General features: G+C 41.5%; 1 protein-coding gene and 1 pseudogene across 1 annotated transcript in view; one reads left to right on the forward strand and one right to left on the reverse strand.

Moving 5' to 3' along the window:
* The window catches only part of CRLF3 (cytokine receptor like factor 3), a 41,832-nt gene that overhangs the window by 18,624 nt on the left and 1,217 nt on the right, over positions 1 to 21,991 (reverse strand). The window contains exons 2-6 of the mRNA XM_040243996.1: positions 7,937 to 8,144; positions 5,214 to 5,301; positions 3,904 to 4,081; positions 1,994 to 2,216; positions 955 to 1,087 (exon numbers count right to left, since the gene is read on the reverse strand). Of these exons, the coding sequence (XP_040099930.1) occupies positions 955 to 1,087; positions 1,994 to 2,216; positions 3,904 to 4,081; positions 5,214 to 5,301; positions 7,937 to 8,144 (830 nt within the window). The remainder of the gene's footprint in view (positions 1 to 954; positions 1,088 to 1,993; positions 2,217 to 3,903; positions 4,082 to 5,213; positions 5,302 to 7,936; positions 8,145 to 21,991) is intronic.
* Positions 16,195 to 16,912, forward strand: LOC120866333 (annotated as a pseudogene).

Raw genomic sequence — 21,991 nt, forward strand, 5'->3', positions numbered from 1 at the left:
TCCTTACTTCTCTGTCAGTATTTTTCTAGTTATTAAGTCATTCTTTCATTGTAGAGTAAGGGGTAAGGGGAGGTGTCAGAAATGAGACAAAGCATAAACTAGTGCATTCTGATCATGCTGACAGTTCAAATGACTTGGCTGGTGGAGAACATGGCAACATTAGCTTAGAGAAAACCTTCAGATACTCTCCATGGCTTCTACAACAAGAGACTGAGAACAAGAGTAACCCGGAACAAGCATTCACAATAAAATCCCACGATTCTCACAACTTAAAACCTAGAGGAGAGCTTGCTACACTGAGGGGTGTATGGTGAACATCAGGTGAGCTTTACTTGCTCAGTCAAAACTGGGCTTTGTTCTCAGAAAAAGTTATTTAGAAACAGGACTACAGAGAATGTATCTCAGAAAACATGAAAACAAAGAAAAGGGAATTTTTCTAAGCCAGGGAGCAGTGGGTAAAGAAATAGAAAACTAACTGGCGGCAGGAGAGGCTTGTTTTCCATTTTATTTTACAGAGACTAAATGTATATACCATATGTATCTATATAATAGTATGTTTATGTAGGCTGTCTTTCACTGACACCTGCTCTTATGGATTCACAAAGGGAAAAAAAAATTGGGGACCTCTGAATTTTTAAGATGGACTTTTGAGAGACATTCTGTTTATCTCTATTTACCAGGAAGAAAGAAGACCCAAACACAGTGAATATGCACTATGTTATCAAGCAAAGGAAGGCATTTTATATACATTATCTCACTTCATGCTCATAATAACCCTATGACTACATATGAGAAAAGCGAAGCAAAGAGAAATAAGGAAATTGCTCCAAGGTAATACTGCCTAGAAATGACAGAATAAACGCAGGACTCTTTAGATCAGAAGCTCCTGGATGCTCTGAGTACTTCCCGCTACTGCCCAAGGCCTGAGAGTCATATCTTTTAATATCCACTTGCCTGAATGTTAACGTCTGCCCACAGAAGTAAGTGGGGGCGCTGGAGTAGAGAACACCGGACGACTCGGCATCGTTACGAAGCGCTATGTTTCTCCGACTGCTCAGGCTGTACCCCTCAAAGCCAGCTGTCCACTCTTTTTAAAAAGCAAAAGATATTGAAAATTGTTACAATCACTTGGGGAAAATCTTCAACACAGATATATTAAATAAAACTTGGAAGACGCTAGCTACTCTTAGGAGTCATGGGCAAGTTCAATAAAAGGAAAAATTCAGTGATAGGGTGTCATGGTTAATCCTACATATCACAAAGAAGATTTTAGTCTCTTCTTGCACATTTGTGGCAAGGAAGATCAAACAGCATTATCCCCTACTACTCAATAAAATCATGTTTGAGCTTATTCCAACCTGATGAAGAGGTAATTAACAAATGAGTCTAAATATTTTTAAAAAGTAATACAAGAGAGACCAATTTTAAATCATAAGACTTTTTTTTTTTTAAAGCCCCTACCAAGATATACATTGAAGGTCTGCGTTAAATATTGTAGTCTTCTAAGGCAATATTTAAAAATCTCTGGGTTTAGGGACGTTTATAATCCTATCTGGCACCATTTGGGGAACCTTGTGTGCATGCCTGCTCAGTCGTGTCTGACTCTTTGCAGCCCTGTGGACTGTAGCCCACCGGGCTCCTCTGTCCATGGGATTCTCCAGGCAAGAGTATTGGAGTGGGTTGCCATCGCCTACCATAGGGGATCTTCCCAACTCAGGGATTGAACCCACATCTCCTGCATCGGCAAGCGGGTTCTTTACCACTTGAACCACCTGTTTAGCCCATTTGGGGATGTTTGAGAGAAGAATGAATGAAAATTTACCAAATTCACATGAAAGAATTTGAGCAGGAAGTAAAAGACATGTCTCATGTCATTCTCCATCAATTCAAGGTCTATCCTTATGAAAAAGGGTTGTCAGTGGGCTGCCTTTTAGCAAAGAATACAAGTCTTCATACATAGGAAAGTTTCAGGAATAAGAGGGGAACAGCATACCATGCGGCACCAGCGTGGAATGACCAATCTGGGGGACACTCCACGGACTCCACTCCTGTCGGCCGTCTCCTCGGGCGCAGACTCTGAACTGATAATCAACGTTGGGGTCTATGTGCAATACAATGAATTCCGTTTCAGAGCCTACGTATACATCCTCAAAATGATTGGAAGTACATTTACGGAACTGGAGCCTGTAATCTTGGGCAGTAAAGTCGTCATCCACCTGGGGAGAAAGGCTTTAGGTTAGGTAGAAGTCAGAGAACAACTTCTCTCAGCATCACAACCTAACTCTGAATGGGGGCCTTTGGGGCTGAGCAAACAGGCCCACACGCTGAATATGGGCTGGTCTCAGGAAGCTCAGAGAAAATATGACATCACCATTTCCCTCCTTTTCCTTACTGAACCATGTGTTTTTATTTTATTTTATTTTTTTTGCTGCACTGAGTCTTCATTGCAGTGCTTGGATTTAGCTGCCCCTAGACATGTGGGATCTTAGTTCCCCGACCAGGGATTGAATCTGCATCCCCTACACTGGCAGGCAGATTCTTAACCACTGGACTGCCAGAAGTCCCTGAACCATGTGCTTTATAACCCCGGTCTGATATGAACAGATCTGCTTCCTTTGAAGTAACGACGTGTTTCCTACACAGTAAAGCCCAAGATAAGACAGTCAAAATTCAAAGACAAGCATCGCACAACTACATTATTCATATAGCTAAGAGAGAGGTAATATCTGAAATATATAAAGGACTTTGTAAAATTAATAGAAGACAAAGCAGCCAGCAAGGGAAACGTACAGAAGACACGAGTAAGTGTTCTACAGAATAAGAAATGTAAGCAGCTGAAAATATATAAAGATATTCAGCCTAACGTGTAGTATGGAAAATGCAATCAAAACCCACAATGAGGTACTATCCTGTTAAAGAAATAAAGTCTGACAATGCCAAGTACTGGTGAAGACGCAGAGTAAAAGGAATGCGTACACTCCTGGTAGAAGGGCACTTGGGGACAATCACTTTGGGGAGAGTTTGGTTATCTCCTGGTAGAGTATAGATCCAATATGCTACTTCATAGTTTTATAGCTATATATACTTTAGAAAATCTTAAATGTGTATGCAAGAAAGCATAAAGAATAATACTTATAACAAAAGAACTGACAGGCAAAAAAAACAGAAGTAGAATAAGAGTCTTTGTTTTGAACCAACAAAAGTATCTCTACTTCTTTCTTCTGTACAAAGGTTTCATTTTTTAAATTTCATTAAAAACAATGAAAAAAATAAAAAGTTAATCAAAAACAAGAAAAAAAAATTTAAAACAAAAGTAAAAATCCCATTTAAGAAAACAGTTTCCAGAAGCTGACCACCCACCTCTGAATGATGTATTTGTCAACAGCCAAGATATTATGACTCACTTGGACATGGTTTTTATCTAAAATATGGTAATTCACATGCATAACAGGACTTATCACATGCTTAATATGACTTAATACACAAAATTCTTGGTAATGCTGAGAGTGTGGGGGAAAAGAACATACTTTTGAACTTTTATTTCAGAGGTACTAGTTCAATGTTTAACAGAAAAATATCCAACACCCAACATTCACTAACACCTTCTGAACTTTTCTAATAAACAGAAATGGGAGCAATTCTCAACTCACCAAGTTATGTTTGGGAAATGTGTGATGGGAAACATTTTGATACAGAGATTTGAAAAAGTGCCTTCAAAACTGTTTATCTCAAAGCAACAGCTAGTTCAAGTTCCCTATGATCTTAATTGTAAAGCAAAAGGCATTTTTCTTCATATGAGCAGAGAAGAAAACAGTCAAAGGTAACTAATAAAAAAAATTGTAAAGGCCCCTAAAACTCAAATTCATAACGTTGAAGCCACTTCTACAGTTCTGAATTACATACCTTACACCAGCGTACGATGATGCCTCCAGGTTTCTCTATCAGTTCTTCTATCTGTACCGGTGGGCGAGATGCTACTGTTCCATGTTTAAAAATATGGTCTTTCACTATGTTAAGAATTGAGTCATCCAATTGAGCAGATAAGCAAGGCACGTCGACCAGTAAAGGCACTTCTGGTAGGCTGAGGAAAGAAAGAAAGCTCATGTTTATGAGACTTTTAACCAAGAGTTAAAAATACAAGGGAGTATAGCTTTTAAAAACTGCATATCACTATGTTGTATTGGGCTTCCCTGGAAGCTCAATTGGTAAAGAATCTGCCTGCGATGTGGGAGACCTGAGTTCGATCCCTGGGTTGGAAAGATTCCCTGGAGGAGGGCATGGCAACCCACTCCAGTATCCTTGCTTGGAGAATCCCCATGGACAGAGGAGCGAGCCTGGTGGGCTACAGCCCGTGGGGTTGCAAAGAGTCAGACATGACTGAGCAACTAAGCACAGCACATGTTGTATACACCAAATGCATACAACACTGTAAATCAACTATACCTCAATTTAAAAAAAATTAACAAAGAATATTTTATTTTTCATTTCACTTATTTATTTTTTGGCTGAAACATGTGGCTCGTGTGATTTTAGTTCCCCGACCAGGGGTTGAATCCAGGCCCTCAGCAAAGAGAGAGTGAAGTCCTACCCACTGCACAGCCAGGGGCATCCCAACAAGGAACATTTTCAATCAGTCACATGCTGTAAGGATGCAGAAGCCGCTGGTAAATAATGCTAATGGCAGTAGGGGATGAAAAGGGATAGGATCACAACTGGCAAGTTTATGTCAAAAGATTTGGTTTACTGAGTTGTGACTCAATTTTCTTTGTTTTAATTGAAGTACAGTTGATTTACAGTATTGCATTAATTTCTGCTGCATGGCAAAGTGATTCATTTACACATATTACATGCATTCTTTTTTATATTCTTTTCCATTATGGTCCATCATTCGTTATTGAATACAATTCCCTGTGCTGTACAGTAGGACTTTGTGGTCTGAGCTATGACTCGGTTTTAATGATATGTCCAGAATTTTTAAAATTTAATGATTCTCTTACACATTAGGATTGAAGAAAATCTGTAGTAGTCCCATTTCATAGATTACAATCTCGACTATTCCACACTAGTAATACTGGTAATGGGTAGTGAAACTTTGAAAAATATACTCTCTATCTCCTTGAATCATAATTTTTAACAAGGAAGGAGAGAGGAAGAGAGAGAGGGAAAAAAAAGAAAGAAAAGCAGTTTAAGCCCAAGAAGACACGAGCTCTCACCTGTCCAGCTGGATGTGTGAGGCTTTCTTGGTAAAGCTCCAGAGCTTTTCATTCTGTTCTCCTACACCTCCCTGAATGGCGAGCTCACCTACAATCAGGGATAAGAGAACCAGTACAGGAAAAATGGTCACCTCTGTTAGGTGGGTCTCCACGTCTCTTGGAAACGACTCTTATGTGATGTCACAAATTCCGCAAAAGCAAGTGCAGAAACTATTTTAGAAGTGACTATAAGTGAAACACAAGAGGAACAGGGTACACGGTGACTGCATTCTGCCAGAGATGAAAGATTCTGCTCTACAAGTGGAAACCTGGTTTATCAACCAATTGTATGGCCAAGTCCCCAGGGACCCAGTCCTTCCGCAGCCCTGAAGAACACTACCAGAACTGTTTTCTGTCTCACTGTGCCCTGCAGTCACTCAAGCGTTTTGAGACCACATAACAATGACCCTACCCCTCCCCAAAAGGAAAACAGAGGCATACGAACACTGCTTCAGAATCCTCAAAATTCCATAAGTAAGTTCTTTTTATCCCTTGGGAAGGGAAAGGAGAAAAAAGTTTGAAATTTAAAAATATTTCTGAAGTATATAAAAAAAAAAAATTTAGCAGCAGATGCTGGAACAAACATGTATGTGCCTCAAAGGATTTATTTTCTAAAATAAAAACACTGGTTAGGCCTCATGCTGATGGGTACACACTCTTGACCTGTCCTGAACTGCTGCTGAGTTTGTTTCCAAATGCTGAGCCCCCAAGGGAAAGACATTCTGCAGTCCTGCTAAAAAGAATTTTCTCAAATGCACTGTTATGGTCAGTGGCAAATAAACATGTGTCCTTGAAGAGAAGATGGAAATGGAATCAGCATGGAAACATAACACTAGCACCATATTCTAAGTGAGAGACCAGAAAGGGGACTGACTTCCAGCTGAAGTGACAAACTCGGGAGCCATACACACTTGTTATTCTGTGCCACGCACAGCACTCAGTGAAGAACGGATGGCATTCAGTCTCCTTCCCTGAGTCCTCTGTCCTTAACTGACCTCTAAATGTTGGCATCTCTCAGTCTCACCTTCTGAGGCCTTCCCATCTCATATTGCACCCTCCCCCTTTTTTTTAACTGAAATGTAACTTTTATTTTAATGTTTTTAATGGAGAAAGAAAGATGGGTCTTTGAAAGTGTCATAGTTCAGGTAAACCTAAATTCTAAGAATAGTAAGAGTGACTGTGAACCATCTGAAAGTCCAGAGATGGGGTGGAAGGTGGGAGGGAGGTTCAAGAGGGATGAGACCTATATATACATACTAGCAATTATCCTCTAATAAGTTTAAAAAAAGAAAGTACAGAGAAAGAGTGGAAATATGAACATCTCAAGGAGTCATTTCAATCATATTGTGCTATCTCTTGATGACTTTACTTATTCCCATGGATTCAGATGTGTTGTATACACCACTCCCTGCCAAAGTCCCATATCCAGGTAGGATCTCTCTCCTTAGCATCACACCCACATTTCCAGCTCCTGACATCTTCAGCACCTCAAGCTCAACATACCCGGAACCAACTGTCTAACCACTCACCCTCCCACTTCATGTCCTGAGTCAGTCAATGGCACAATTCACCAGTCTTCTAAAACCACACTGGCCTGGGTCATCCCAAACCCTTCTCTTCCTCCTCCATCCTATAACTGGGCAATCACCAACACCAACAGGAAGAGCTCAGTAAAACCACCCATCATTCTATCTCCAAAAAAATCTTAAAACCTGCTCTGCTTCACCTTCACCTGTCACTGCCTTAGTCATTTCCCATCTGGACTGCTGCCATGGCGTTCTCATTAGGCTCTTTTTAGTTCTTTAAAACCCCTAATACAGTTTCTGAACTGTGGGCAGTGTCTTTTTTTTTTTAATGTAAATCTGACTGTGTAACTCTGTTGCCTAAAAGACTTCATTCAAGACCTCCCAGATATGCCATTCACTTTATTCTTGGCATGACTTCTGTTTCCAGTCTTGCTGTGAACTCCTTTTCCTCTTTTGCCTGCTTGATGAATTTCTTCAGCCTTTGTGGAAGTTCTCCTGTTGGAAGCCACCCCACCCTCTTCCAGAGCTAAGCATTTTTCTTTTTGTGCTCCCATGAGGTCTTAGATCTATCTCACCATGTGTGCCTCTCTCACTGGCCTGTGAACCCCAAAGGGCAGAACTAGTACCTTTTTATTTAATGTACCTGACAAAGACCTATAGGAGGGAAGGAAGGAAGGTAGACAGACACGGAGGCAGGAAGTTAGCAATGGAAGAACTGGGCACGCTTTAACCAAAGTAACTGACTACATTCAGGAATATAACCACTACAATCTCAGGAGTAAACACCAATCCTACTCCTTAACCTTCTAAAAATAACAATGGAATTAAATCCTATAAACCATCAACACTCTGAAAACTATGTGAACAGATTCAAAATGATCGCAAAATTGCTGTGTTAACCATGAATGAGAGATTGTTATCATAGAACCATAAGAAAGATCATTTACTCTGTGTTCAGTAAATTACTATAATTAGTACATGAATTGCAGCTTACCCTAGGATACCTCACTGTGCCCCTGTTATCCTATTATCACAAACTTTCCCAAGGTACGAACGGCCTAAGCACCCAGAGACGGAAGGAAGCCTGCTGGTGCCCTGGGAAACCAGCACAATGTTGACCTGAATGGGCCGCATTTATCGGGCTCCCTGGATTCCCACCTTCTTGGGCTAAGTCCTCTGCGGTGTTAACTCCGTGTTCTATCAGCTTCTGGCAGTCATCTAGTGGTTTGATGGTCTCCTGTTCAATGGTGTCCACCTCTTGCAAGAGGGTCACCAATCGCTCATCCAGGAGCTTTGTAAGCGTTCCTTTTAAATCATTAAAATGCTGTTTGAGGACATCTCTCGTCTGGGATGCACTCTCCTTGATCTGAAACGAAATAACATAAAAACTCAGAATCTATAGGAAAGGCTGATCCGCAGGCATCATCCATAATGATCTCAAGGCACTACCCCAACATCACCTTCCAGTCATTGGTAAACCAAATATGATTCATCTGTGCAGACTTGCATGGTGTTTGCCTTCAGGTGAGACAGAACAGCCTCAAACCCTGGTCCCATCAGTCACAGACTGTGTCAATAGGATTAAGTTATTAATGATCAAACACACCATGCCTCAATGCCCTTATTCATCAAATGAGGATAATTATGCTCGCCTGATGGAGCTGCTTGTGGATTAAATAGTCTACGTCCTGGACTTGGTAAAATAATCGGCACATTGTTGCTTTCAATAAATAAACATTAGCAATAATATTATCTGCACAAAGCAGTTTTTGGAAATATAATGTTTCAGTGCCAAAGAAAAAAACCAGATTAGGAAGAGATTAAAATTCATTTTGCTGGAACTTCCCCAACGGTCCTGTGGTTAAGACTCCATGCTTCCACTGCAGGGGGCATGGGTTTGATCCCTGGTCAGGGAACTAAGATCCCACATGCCATGAGGCCCACCCTCCCCTCCACCCAAAAAATTCATTTCACTGAAAAGTAGAAAAGAAATGATAGCTTAAGAAAGCGCAATAAAAAAAAATCACTGTGGACAAAATGCCCTCATTATGGTAAAAAAAAAAAAAGAAGAAGAAGAAAACTAAGAATTTATTTACAATCCAAAAGATTCACGGGAAGCAGAAGATGTTCAAAGCACACCTCTGGGACAATGACGTCATCCTCTTTGAGTCATGGTCCCTTGTGAATTTCAATGAGAGGTTTATAGACCTTCCCAGAAAAATTGAATAATCCCTACCAAAAAGAAACTGATTCAATATCAGAGATTACAAAGTCCCTCAGATCCCAACCACGGCTTGCCCAGAGCAGTAATTCTGAAACTTGGTTTGCAGAAGAATCACGTATCAGACAACCTGTTATAGCTTAGATGGCCAGGCTCCACCCCAGAACTAGTTTGGAGAAGGGGTCAGGGGAACGTACAGGCAGAGTCCTCCTTTTTCACAAGCACATCTGTGACTATGCAGCCCATGCTTTGAGACACATTATCCTCGGTCCACAGAGCCCAGATTAAGAATGATTGTTCTAAGAGATATGACAGAAAAATCCTTACATCTCACAGATATTCTGAAAACAAGTCAGCTGTCTGTACAGACACCAGGTTTTCTTTTTAAGCATACAGATAACACACAATTCACCTTTTCTCACTTAACAGGAAAATTCTAACTATACACTAGTCAGCTGCATTAAACCAAACTCACACTTTGTTGTTGTTCAGCCACTAAGTCGTGTCCAACTCTTTGCAACCCTATGATCTGCAGCACGCTGGCTCTCCTGTCCTCACTATCTCCTAGAGTTTGCTCAAATTCCTGTCGTTTGAGTTAGTGATGCTATCTAACCATCTTCATAACCAAGTTCATACTGTACTTTCCAAATATTATCATATTAATTTCCTAAGACATATTATGTTTATTACCCTAACCCTTTGCTAACTTGATCTTAGGAAGAGCATTTGAAGGCTACAAGAAATCCACCAAGAAAAGAATGTATCAAAATATGGATATAGTCCAATATTTCAACAGGTAACAGAGAAATTTTGAAAACTTTCTATTTATTCTCTAACACTAAAATTGAAAACCAGAATACAAAATTGTTGCCCAGGGGTTTCCTTGGTGGCTCAGGGGTAAAGAATCCGCCTACCAATGCAGGAGACACAGGTTCAATCCCTGATTAGGGGAGATCCCACATGTTGCAGAGCGATGAAGCCTGTTCGCCACAACTACTGAGGCTGTGTTCTAGAGCCTGGGAGCCACTGAACCCTGTGGGCCCTAGAACCCGTGCTCAGCAATGAGGGAAACTACTGCGCAGAGATGCCCACCCACTGCAACTACAGAGTAGCCCCGCTCCCCAAAACTAGAGAAAAGCGCCCAGAGCAATGGAGACCCAGCACAGCCCCCAAAATAAAGAAATAAAACCGTTAAGAACCAAGAAGTTACCCAGAAATGTTCACGAGCATGTGAAAACGAAAAATGCCCACATCTAAGGGCTACAAAGAAATACAGGCGAAAAAATAGTCTCATTGGCTGGGGAGATTGTAGAAACAATTTCTTCTCCTTTCAACATTAATGTAACTTACAATGGTGCTTGTGCAGTAAGTGAAAGACTTTCTTAAATCATAAAGAACAAAGAAATTCTAACTTAAGTTTAGTTGCTATTAATCTCTGTAAAGTTACTAGAGAACTTCTAAATCCAAGTTGAAGTTTAAAAAAACGAGAGGGTTATATTAAAAATGTCCTTGCTTTAGCACATCACCCAACTGTGGGATCAGGTACCTGAGAATCAGGCCCTAACATACATAAAAACTAGCAACTAAGTGTTATTCAATACAATTAAGTTAATTGTGTATGTGTTTGTGTGTAAGTGTTAGTCACTCAGTAGTGTCCAACTCTTTGTGACCCCATGGACTGTAGCCTGCCAGGCTCCTCTGCCCATGGGATTTCCCAGGCAAGAATACTGGAGAGTGGGTAGCCATTACCTTCTCCAGGGGATCTTCCGACCCAGGGATCGAACCCAGGTCTCCTGCGCTGCAGGCAGACTCTTTACTGTCTGAGTCACCAGAGAAGCCCCATGTATGTGTTTGAAAGTGAAAGTGAAGTCGCTCAGTCGTGTCCGACTCTTTGCGACCCCGTGGATTGTAGCCCACCAGGCTCCTCCATCCATGGGATTCTCCAGGCAAGAATACTGGAGTGGGCTGCCATTTCCTTCTCCAGGGGATCTTCCCGACCCAGGAATCAAACCCAGGTCTCCTGCACTGCAGGCAGAGGCTTTAACCTCTGAGCCACCAGGGAAGCCCAAGTATGTGTTTAAGACCTTTCAAAAAGAACCAGGGAAAGAATGCCTTAGGATTTTGATATATCTCACCTGGAATATGGCTAGAAATGGAAAATCTCAGGTCCTACCCAGAATTACTGGATCAGAACCTGCAATGGTAACAAGGTGATTCACACAGACCCACAGATACCAGGATATATGAAGACGACAAACTGAAGCTCTGAAATACAGTTCAAACACCCCACACACACACCAGCAAGAGGAAATTCTGCAGTCGAGCGCTGTACCAACAAGGTCCTGTATCTCTCCCTAACGGATACCACACACACAGGAAGTGCACTGGTTAGGTAAAGTCAATTTCCTCTTTAGAAAGAATTCAAAAGCTCCTGCTGCTGCTGCAGAGCCCCACTACGTTTTGCTTTGTTTCAGAACCTCAGAAAAAAAGGAAGTGTGTGAACACAGAGCAGTGAGAGGGCCAGTGAAGGGAGAATCCATTTCCAAACTCACCTCCTGTCATTTCATTGTAAATGTGACTCCTTTTTGCTCATAAATTCTGGACCACCACTGTTTCAAACTTGATACTTCCTTGGCACCAGTTTCTTCTCCCAGAAATAGCTCTTAATTCAAAGCTACAGTCACCTTTAATCAAATCATGTAACTAATCAAGGTCATTCCTTGGGCTTTTATACAACTAATTTTAAAATGTGGACTTCACTGCTGAGTGAATTTCTTGGTATTTGATGTGGCACCATGGTCCAGTGGGCTCACTGTTAGCTAGTTCACTCATCCCAACAACTGTGAGAGGTGGGTCTGTATTGTCTACATTGAAGAAAAAGCTCAAAGAAGCCAAAAAACTTCCTCACAGCCTCCTGGTGCCAGAAACAGCATGACTCAAAGGTTCACCGTCTGTCCAGTGCACCAAGCTGCTTAGTGTGTACAGACCCCATTTTGTTTGTTTTTAAATTATTTTTTCATTTTTGGCCATGTGGCATGTGGGACCTTACTTCCCCAACCAGGGATCAAACACACACACTACGCATTCGAAGTGCACAGTCTTCACCACTGGACTGCCAGGGAAGTCCCCCAGAACCCATTTTAAAGCATTCTGGTAAACCTGTAAAGTCATGTGATTGGTTCAAGACATTTCCTGCTGCAATGTGTATTTCTTGTCCTTGCATAGAGAAAGGTGTGGTAGACAACCACTCAGGGCAAAACAACTATTACAGTTTGTAACAAAGTAAATTTAAGAAGGATACAAATGATATACAACTCAAGGTCTCAGAAAGGAAATGTAATATACATTATATTGATTAACAATATTCAGAACCAATTTTCCACTAAAACTTCTAGTATAATAGACCATTAAAACTTACAAACTTTCCACTGCAGTTGATTCTAATTCCAAAGCAACTTTTAAAGTTTTAACAGAAGTTCTCAAAAAGTCAATAAGCTTATATAACAGTACAAAGCCATACAAAAGCCTAGTAAAAGATACTTCACAGCCCTCCAAGACAATAGTGACTGATACTGATTTTCCTCTAGAGTTTAGCTACTAAAATATCAAAAAGCCTGTGTAGAATCTGATTTAAGACATCTCTGATCTTCAGTGGCAATATATAGTAGCTCTGTCTACAACATAACATGACTGTGTTTCAGGAAATGAAGTAACTGGAATCTCCTCTAAACCATGGATTTTCATGACTACGGAAGAAAAGAATTTTTATCCTCCAACTATAATCTAAGAATTTATGCTCCCGATTGTTTTGCTTATAGGAAACAAATTATTAGAGGCTGGCTTTAAATACGATTAGCTAACAAGAACATACAAATCAAAAATAAAAGACAAAGATACAAAGTAATCAACTGAAATTGAAGAAGCTAACCAAAATGTCCCTTCTCTGTTCACAGGAAATGTACTGCATTAGCTATTTGTCTTCACACTGACATCAAGACATAAGTCATTAATAATAATAGTAATAATAATGGCAATAATAACAACATAGCAGCCGCTCCCACTTACCGAACACCTGTGTACCAGGTACAGCCCTGTTTTCACTTAAATTCTACCTCAACCCTATGAAGAAATCATCTGTAGGTGCCCACATCACAAAGCCAGTCAAGTGGCAGAAAATCTGAACTGTCTGCTTCATGTATGGACTCATAAGCACTGCTACATTTCCTTCTTGTCTCTCTTACATTAGGCTTTCTTTAAAAATGCTTACTAAACTTTTAAAAGGAAAACTTTACTATATGATTTGGCAGTCTGTTACATTAACGGCCCCAGGGAACCACAGACTATGCCTTGTGGCACTCAGATCCTTGTAGAGACCTCTCCATGAGAATACAGGCTGGGCGGTGACTAGCAATGCAGTCAGCCGTGCATCGTTACAGAGTGGAGCTGAACTGTGCTGGCTCCAGGCCGCAGCCTCAAGACAACCTGGCAAATTCTGCTTTTGCACTTTGAGGGGTCCTGCCATTTATGAAGCATGGCTATCCTTCTTGAGAGACCAAGTTGAGGGGGGAGGAAAGTGGGAGGGGTGGGAGCAAGAAAGAGGGCCTGGTAGCCAGGCCAGCCATGCCAGCATTCCAGCTGAGCCCTGCTACCACTTTAGGCTCCAAACAGGTAAGTAAATATTCCATCTTGAACATTCCGGCCTCAGCTGCCATCTGACTGCAATTACAGAAGAGCTGCCAGCAAAATCAGGAGAACTGGCCAGCTGAGCCCCAGTCAGTCCCCAGAACACTAAGCAAGTGACTGCCTTTTAAGCCATTATGCTCTGACATAGTTTATTATGTAGCAACAAATAACCAAATCATGACAAAACAAATGTTAAATTCGTGATTATCTCCATTAGTGAATAGGGTGCATATAATCAAAGCCACGAACAATCTAAAAAGAATGTCTGCAAAAGTACACCCAAAACATTCATAAAAGCACTCATTCAATATTTATTGAGCTTTAGTATGTGCCAGGAACTGAGGTTATAAAGATGAATAAAGCATGATCCTGACCTCAGAAAACTGTGTCATTCTAGGAAAGGAGACAGTTGCATGCTCACGTAACTATAGTAAAAAGTATTAAGTTCTTATGTAAGTGGAACAGCCACAAACTGCCATCAGAGCTCAAAAAGCCCTTTCTGCTGGAAGAGAGGAGACGTTTCAAGAATTTGTTGCCAGTGGAAAAGTAAGGGAGGTCACCCTGAATAATAATATAGTGGAATTAGTTCTACAGCTAATGTTTCTTAAGCAGTTCATAAGTCCCAGGCATTGTGCTAAACATTTTAAATACATTTCTCCCTTTAATTCCCACAGTAGCCAAATAAAGTAGGTCCTATCCTTATCCTCATTGTACAGATAGGAAAGTGAGGCATTGGGAAAGTTAAGTGTCTCAAGGTCTTATGACTAATAGAGGCAAGTGCAAATAAAGTAAAATAACTGCAAGTATAAATGATTCATGGATAACCCTCAATAAGAAAAGCATGGAACTTCGCAGGTAGTCCAGTGGCTAAGACTGCATGCTCTCAATACAGGGGCCCAGGGTTTGATCCCTGGTCAGGAAACTAGATCCCGCAGGCTGCAATGAAAAGATCAAAGATCCCACATGGCACAATGAAGACCCGGTGCAGTCAAATGAATAAATAAATATTAATAAATACTCTTAAAATAATAATAAAAGCCTGTCCTGGGAATTCCCTGGGAGTCCAGTAATTTGGACTTGGTGCTTTCACTGCCAGGGCCCAGGTTCGATCTCGGGTCAGTAATCTCAGATCCCAGTGGACTCCCCTCATCCAAAAAAAAAACCCCAAAGCCTGTCCTACATTTGTCTGGCTTTTGAGATCACAAATTAGTCATATAATTTACCAGGTTTCTAGTAATAAGAACAGTTCTTCTCTATCAAAGTTAAATTTACATCACACTCTATCTTGAAAAAAATAAACCCTAGACAGAAATAAACTGGGCCCTTCTGTGACACTCACTTTTTAATTAAGCTCCCTGAGTTTAATATTATTAATTCCAAATGCTTTTATGAACTCTCATTTCCTACTATATTTCAAGTGAGTTTGGACTCAACAAGCAGCTTTCAGAATGCTGTGTTTAAAGACAATTTGTGAAGACTTGTTTGAGAAAAGATGACTAAAAAGCCAATGTAAATATGTAGTCTTTTGCACACAAATATATGTGCAGCTTTTTTCCCCTTGGTGCTGGATTATTTAGTTTTGCTTCTGTTTTGTATTTTGACATATCTGAGTCAATATTTTCAGCCTATTACCAACAAATGCTCTATAAGTACCTCGGTAATTTTAATTCACCTCTGGATTAAAAATTAAACTGTACATCTGCCATAATAAATGCTTATGATATAACACTAGCCAAACGAAAAAAAGCAGATACAAAGTTGCAAAACTACTATACAGTAGTTTTTCAATTTGACAAAATAATATGTCTAGAAGGATACACCAAAATGTTAACAGTGGTTATCTGTAAATAGAATTATGAGTTATTTTCAAATTATTTCATTTCTTCTTAGGTTTCTCCAGCTTGGGATTTAACCTTTTCTTAGGACACTATAATGGATTTCCCAGGTGGCTCAGTGGTAAAGAATCCGCCTGCCAAAGCAGGAGACATGGGTTCGATTCCAGGGTCAGGAAGATCCCCTGGAGAAGGAAATGGCAACCCACTCCAGTATTCTTGCCTGGAAAATTCCAAGGACAGAGGAGCCTGGTGGGCTACAGTCTAGGGGGGGTTACAAAGAGTCTGACACAACTGAGCACACACGCACACAGGACACAAAAGGAACATTTTAATACTGCAGTAACAAATTATTTTCAAACAGATTTTTGGACTTTTGAAAATGGGTAACAGAAGGGGAAGTGGGAGATAAAAGAAGCAGTAATAGCTTTCTTTTCTTTGCTGAGCTACTAAGACTTCCTGCCCTTGTTTTCTGAAATAACTTATTTTTCCCTGCACTGAGTTCCCCACACTGAGTCTTAAGTACGCTACACGTTTTCGAATCCTGTGGGAATAATGATCTATGGAGAACCTGGTGTGGAACCTTAGGAATATCAAGGTTTCTAGTAAGATCCTCAAAAAATTAGCTTAAATCAACTATTTAAAAGTTTGAAAACAGCTTTCCCAGGCGGCTGCTGAAGATGATGCAGAGGCAGGTCCTGGGGCTCACTGGCCGAGGCCATCTCCTGGGCAGCCGGGCAGCTGTCGTGGCCAAGCAGGTGCTTCTGGACCGGAAGGCTGTGGTCCTGCACCGTGAGGGCATCAACACCGCTGACAGCTTCCACAGAAGGACCCGGAAGTACCTGGCCTTCCTCTGCAAGCAGATGAACACCAACCCCTCTGGGGGCCCAGACCACTTCCGAGCCCCCAGACATATCTTCGGGCAGACAGTGCAAGGCAGGCGGCCCACAAGACCAAGTGTGGCCCAGCCTCTCCGGGCCGCCTCAAGGTGTTTGACGGGATCCCGCCACCCTACGAAAAGAAAAAACCGATGGTGGATCCCGCTGCCCTCAAGGTTGTACGTCTGAAGCCTATTTCGAAGTTCGCCTACATCTAGGGTGTCTGGCTCATGAGGTTGGCTGCAAGTACCACCAGGTGATAACAGCCACCCTAGAGAAGAAGAGAAAGGAGAGGCCAAGATCCACTGTTGGAAAAAGCAGCAGCTCTTGAGGCTCTGGAAGCAGGCTGAAAAGAACATAGAGGAAGAAAACTGACAAATTCACAGAGGTCCTCAGGACTCATGGAGTCTTAGTCTGAGCCCAATAAAATTGACTATTTATTCTTCATGCTTGGCCTGGCCTGCCCTTCCTCCATCGCCACCCTAGGATGTGGGGGACCCTTAGGGGCTGCCATCCAGGTGCCACAGGCAGCCTGGGGCTTAGAAGAGTGGGTATAGTGAAGGGGCCTTAGTCACTGCTGTTTAAGAAGCATGCATCCTCAGTCATGTCCGACTCTTTGCAACCCACGGACTGTAGCCTGCCAGGCTTTTCATGTCCATGGAACTGTCCACGCAAGCATACTGGAGTGGGCTGCCACTTTCCTACTTCAGGGAATCTTCTCGACCCAGGGATCAAACCCACGTCTCTTGCGTCTCCAGCAGTGGCGGGTGTATTCTTTACTACTGTGCCACCTGGGAAGCCCAGCTGTTTAAGAAAGGCCTTTTAAAAAGTGGAGGCAAAAAAAAAAGTGGAGGGCTGTGCAGGCATCATTTGGGACCTATTCGTTCATGAGCTTTAGGACACAGTTGGAATAACCAGTGCAGTTGCAATACTGGCAAAAGTGAACTGGAAGACTTAATTGCAAGGGATCCCACATTGCTGCAGGTGTGTGCTTAAGGTTTCCACGTGGTCGGATACTACACTCTGTATCTGTTAGGATGTGAGAGAATGCTTGGACAGCACAGGTCTGGGATTTTAAAAAAGAGTTTACGGAAAGGAAGTGCAGCCAAGTGGTCACAGGCATCACCTTTATGTCTTTCCAATATTTCGTGATCCAAAACTAATAGATTATTTTCAAAGAAAAAATCTGAAAACAAAGTACCATGAGAGACAAATGGTTGCATTACAGATGTTTAAGACATGCTAAAACAAGTGCTGGCTTGAGATTCTCAATTAATCACTTGTCTGACATTGTATAATTGTCTAACAAACCCATGCAATTTCAAACAGCATTTTAATCTTGAGGCATGGGCTTCCCTGGTGGCTCAGTGGTGAAGAATCCACCTGCCAATGCAGGAGACACAGGTTCCATCCCTGACCTGGGAAGATCCCACATACCACGCTGCAACGAAGCCTGGGCGCCACAACTATTGAGCCTGTGCTCTGGAGCCCAGGAGCTGCAACTCCTGAGCCCACGTGCTGGGGTTACTGGAGCCCACTCCAAGACAAGAGAAGCCACCAGTGAGAAGCCCGGGCACCACAACTGAAGAGTAGCTCCCACTCCCCGGCACTAAAGAGCCCTCCCAGCAATAAAGACCCATCACAGCCAAAAACAAATAATAAAAATAAAATTATATAAAAAAAAAAATCTTGATAAACCACAACATTTTACAACACATCTAAGGGTTAAATCGGCAGAGAGCTGATGAAGTGTGAACGGTCCTGTGTCTCAGTGTTTAATGTGCATACAGAGCACACCCAGCAATACTGTTAAAGTACAGACGACTATTCAGGAGGTCTGGGTGGGGCCTGACTCCCGCATTCCTCATCAGCTCTCAGGTCAGGATGCCCCTACTGCAGACATAGACTACGCGTGTAGTAGCAATGATCAAAGGGACACCCACTGGCCAGAGCTGGGCAGGGTCCTCACCAAACAGTATCTTCATTAGACACCAGGATCTGGCCCATTATTCTGAAAGAGCAGGGATCTGCTCTTGACAGCACCCTCTGAGACACTGAATCACACTAATTAGAGGCACATGATGGCCAACACATTTATTGTATGGAGTGAACTATTAACTGTACACAGACTGGAGTATCGGTATTTCTACCATCTCCAGTACCTCGAACTAACCCCGCTTTGATAATGTACAAAGATGGAGTTTCTGGACCTGCAATGCTTAAAGATGAGGTTCTGGACCATGGCAATGTTATCACGCTGGTGTCACTCAGTGAGGCATCTCTGACCGGCTAGCTGACATCACTATGTGACATCCTAATCACCTATCTCTACTCACAACAAGCAGGAAAGTCAAGCCTGTAGAAATAAACAAGGGATGAAGAACACGATGGAAGTGAAATCTGAAAACGAATACACAAGAATTTAGATTTCTCCTATTTGTTTTGTTTTGAGGCGGAAGTCTAATGATTAGCCACAGAAGGAAAAGATTACATCTGTGAGGGCAGTGGTCTGTTTCCCTGACCACAGTATTTCTAGGACCTAGAAGTATCTCTGACCCACAAGAGGCACCCATTACATATTCATTGAACGAATGAACAGATAAGTATTTAAAGACGGTGGGAGTTGATTTCCTTGGCATTTACATCTTAATACCAAGGATTCCAGGGAGCTATATAGAACTATTCTTAATGATTTCAACATCAGTGAGGCCAAGTTGACTGTAAATATCATCTGATTTCCTGAAGACCAGTCTCTAGTGTTTAACACATTCAAACAGTAAGTTACTGACTACACTTCATTCCTACACAGAACTTCCTTTTCTCTGAAGACAGAGAGTAAGGCTTCAATTTAACCACAAGAGGAGAAACTGCTGCATGCTGGCAGTTGTTTTTGACTCTAAAAGATTGACAGTAAAAGACATTACTCTTGTTCCTTCTAAACGTTCACAGACATGATTTCCTAACAGGAGGCAAATTTCATGAGAGATTTTTTTCAAGGGTAAGAAACAAAAACAAAGATAAAAAGTATGCCAAGAGTTCTTGAGAACGTTAAACAAAGAGTTACCACATGACCCAGCAATTTCTAAGTATATTCTCAAATATACAAATATCTACATGGAAACAACCATGAGTGTTCACAGCAACATTATTCATAATAGCCAAAAAGTGAAATCAACCCAAATATCTATCAGCTGATGGATGGAAACATAAAACGTGCTTTATCCACAAAATATTACTCAGCCACAAAGAGAACTGAAGTATCGATACATGCTACCACATGAGTGAACTTGAAAACATTATGCCTAAGTCAAAGAAGCCAGTCGCAAGGGGTCACATTCAGTATGCTTTCATTTTTATGACGTGCTAAATAGGCAAATCCAAAGAGAGACAGAAAGCATTTCTTTTTTGGGGTGATGAAAGGTTCTGGAAACAGACAGTGGTGATGGTTGCACAACTTTGCAAATACACTAAAAACTGCTGAATTGTACATTTTAAGGTATGGATTGTATGGTCTGTAAATTATACATCAATTTTAAAAATCCTGTAAGGAAGTAAAATCAGCAAGTAAAAATATATATACGAACGGAGCATCCTTTTTCTCTGCCCTCTCATTCACCCCCCACACAAAATCTTTGACTGAAAAGCCATATATTTTATGTAGTTATTCTGAAAATGACTGGAACCCTAAAAATATCCCAACCACTAAACAAAAGCAGCTGCTTATTTCGATAACATTTTTGTAACACAGATCCTCCTTAGACTGCAAGTTGATAGAGGACTTATTCTCCAAATCCAAACGTGTACAACCCACTAGAATGAACTCTAAGGAAGAATTAAAGCTTTTATTGGGTTGACGAGAAAGTTTGTTCAGGTTTTTCCATACGATCTTACAAACTTTTTGGCCAGCCCAACAGAACCAGAAGCCACTGTAACTGCCACTGGCACAAAACACATTTCAGGTCACACGAGAGAACTACCATATTACTCAGTCCACTTGGAAGGCAATGTTATTGAGAACCTAAGCATAACGGATGTTCTCCTAGTGTTTTCTGTTTCAAGCCTGAGACAATGGAACTCAAAAACAAAACAAAACCCCATACTAAACTCCACTAAATTATAGGTAAGTGTGTCCCGTATTTAAATTATTGGACATGGAACTTTAAAGAATGTAGGTTTGGAAACTCAGAATGAGATCATACTGAATTGTTTTAATGTGTTCAATAAAACATGAGAAATTAATAAGTACTACTCCCAGGGGCTAAGCTCATTCATTCATTTAATATCAGCTCTGTGTGTGTTTAGTTGCTTAGTCGTGTCCGACTCTTTGTGACCCCCATGGACTGTATAGTACACCAGGCTCCCCCGTCCCTGGGATTCTCCAGGCAAGAATACTGGAGTGGGTTACCATTTCCTCCTCCAGGAGAACTTCCCAACCCAGGGATCGAACCGGTGTCTTCTGTGTCTCTTGCACTGCAGGTAGATTCTTTACCCACTGAGCCATCAGGGAAGATAATATCAACTCAACTGTTTCTTAATTGTTGATACAGTTGAACAACAGTCTCATTCATATATAAAATATCTTAACTGGCTGAAACATTAATCATATAATAAGAGATACTTAAATCTCTTTTTAAACATACCCTAGATTTAGAACCTCTGTTTCACAATAGCAGAAAGAATAATACAGATGTTGCCAAGTGAAAATCAAGATGAATGTATTGGAAGGCCTTAAAAAGTATTCATCAAGTCAGGATCACCATATCTAGATTTCCCTCTCAGATTTGCTACTAAACTACAAATGATGCCTGGCCTTCATTTAAAAATCTACAAGAATTTTAGGACTTCCACAGTGGCACATGGAGAAGGCAATGGCACCCCACTCCAGTACTCCTGCCTGGAAAATCCTATGGACGGAAGAGACTGGTAGGCTGCAGTCCATGGGGTCGCTACGAGTTGGACAGGACTGAGCAACTTCACTTTCACTTTTCACTTTCATGCATTGGAGAAGGAAATGGCAACCCACTCCAGTGTTCTTGCCTGGAGAATCCCAGGGACGGGGGAGCCTGGTGGGCTGCTGTCTATGGGTCACACAGAGTCGGACACGACTGAAGTGACTTAGCAGCACAGTGGCAGGGTGGATTAGAATCTGCCAGTCAACGCAGAGGACATTGGGTCGATTCCTGCTTCAGAAGATCCCACATGCTGCAGAGCAACTAAGCCACAACTACTGAGTCTGCATGCTGCAACTGCCAAAGCCCTCTGGCCCTAGAGGGCTATGCAACATGAAAAGCCACTGCAACTAGAAGTCTGCGTACTGCAACTAGAGAGCAGCCCCCACTTGCTGCAACTACGGAAAGCCCACGCAAAGGCAACGAAGACCCAGCACAAAAGCAATGAAGACTTAGCAGAGTCAAAAGTGAAAATAAAATTTTTAAAAACCTACAAGAATTTTAAAATGTATAAAACCTCAAGCAGGCTGGGTAACCTTAATGATGAGAATACCCAAAGGCACTGTTAGCACAGCACTATTCAACTAGTTGTCGTTTTCAGATTCTTTGCAGCATGAGAGCTACTAGGATGACCAAACAGATTAGTGACA

Source organism: Oryx dammah, unplaced genomic scaffold (genome assembly GCF_014754425.2).
Source record: "Oryx dammah isolate SB20612 unplaced genomic scaffold, SCBI_Odam_1.1 HiC_scaffold_8, whole genome shotgun sequence".
NCBI classification, from domain to species: Eukaryota; Metazoa; Chordata; class Mammalia; order Artiodactyla; family Bovidae; genus Oryx; species Oryx dammah.